General features: G+C 36.3%; 1 protein-coding gene across 1 annotated transcript in view; it reads left to right on the plus strand.

The window, feature by feature from the left end:
• LOC115302270 (olfactory receptor 4K13-like) overlaps nt 1–1,407 on the plus strand; it is a 2,551-nt gene that overhangs the window by 518 nt on the left and 626 nt on the right. Inside the window, exon 2 of the mRNA XM_029952220.1 lies at nt 966–1,406. Within this exon, the coding sequence (XP_029808080.1) occupies nt 993–1,406 (414 nt within the window). The 5' untranslated portion in view covers nt 966–992. The remainder of the gene's footprint in view (nt 1–965; nt 1,407) is intronic.

The following is a 1,407-nucleotide window of genomic DNA, read 5'->3' on the forward strand; positions in this document are numbered from 1 at the left end:
AAAGACTTTAAGGGAAATAATTGTGAAGAAGAACGGGTCCAAGAAGGCTAAGTAACCCAAGACAGTACTCTCATCAAAGAATCTATCACCTTTTAAGTCTTGTTAACTCATGTTTACAAAGGTAACTGGTTCACCTTACTCTTTACCCCTCACTGATGGAGGGAAGTGAAACAAGACTACAATGGTAAACTTCCCTAGTCTTATTAATAGCGATTTAGGGGTTTCTATATGCTCATATATAAGACAACATATTACTTAAAAAAGAATATCATATAAAAATAATTCTTAGTTCCATGTTTGCAACAACTAGATAGGGATGCATAGATGGAAATCATTTAATGTTGGATCACATGAACTGAAGAGTTCTGCAACATGTAGATGAGCATCTGTAGTTTTGAGAGTCAAGTCTAATAATCTTAGTCTTTCTTCAGTAATTGGGTTGGATTTAAGTTAATGATATAACTGTCTCCACATTTAACCTTCAATCAACAACATGCTCATGGTTGATAATCAGTTCTTTTTAAGCAGCATAATGCACTTCATATGATTTCAGCAATATTTAATATAGCAAACTTTTTACTGCCTATTGAGAATGTCAAAAAAATGTGTCAGTAAACGCACTTCCTGCAAGAGATCAAAATTTCATTTACTGATTCCTTCCAAAATCTTCTGTATTATTTTAGTAACCTATGAGTTCACACAGTCTGCTCTGTGCTGAAAATAGGAGAAGTTTTCTCAAATATCTGAGCTTGCTATGACTCGCCAACACACATATTTAAGTTGGCTCCATTACTTCCACTTTCAACTGTCAGGTGGTCCTGTGAAGAATCACCTGCTAAATACCTATGAAGCAGTCATATTGCCAGAAGAATTGCTTGCCTGTATTAAAGACAGGATATAATTAAAGATCAGGTCCATGGACTTCTCAGTCTCTATGACATCCTGTGTGTTTTTCTCTCTTTTAGGTAATCTCTGATAAATTCATTAAAAAGATGAATGGAGTGATCAACAGATCAAGTGTTTCTGAGTTCATCTTGCTGGGACTTTCCAATTCTCAAGAAATTCAAATATTCTTTTTTGTAATTTTCTTTCTTGTCTATGCAGCCATCATAGTAGGAAACCTCCTCATTGTGATCTCTGTGATTCTCGATAACCATCTTCACTCCCCCATGTATTTCTTTCTGGCAAATTTATCGTTTTTTGATTTATGTCTTTCAACTGCTACAACTCCCAATGTGATTGCAGACTTCCTTAGAAAACGCAAGACCATATCCCTGTGGGGCTGCATGGCCCAGATGTTTTTTGCACACTTCTTTGGGGGTGGAGAGATGTCTCTTCTGATAGCTATGGCCATAGACAGGTATGTTGCCATATGCAAACCCTTGCACTATCAGACCATCATGAATC

Source organism: Suricata suricatta, chromosome 9, assembly GCF_006229205.1.
Source record: "Suricata suricatta isolate VVHF042 chromosome 9, meerkat_22Aug2017_6uvM2_HiC, whole genome shotgun sequence".
NCBI lineage: Eukaryota > Metazoa > Chordata > Mammalia > Carnivora > Herpestidae > Suricata > Suricata suricatta.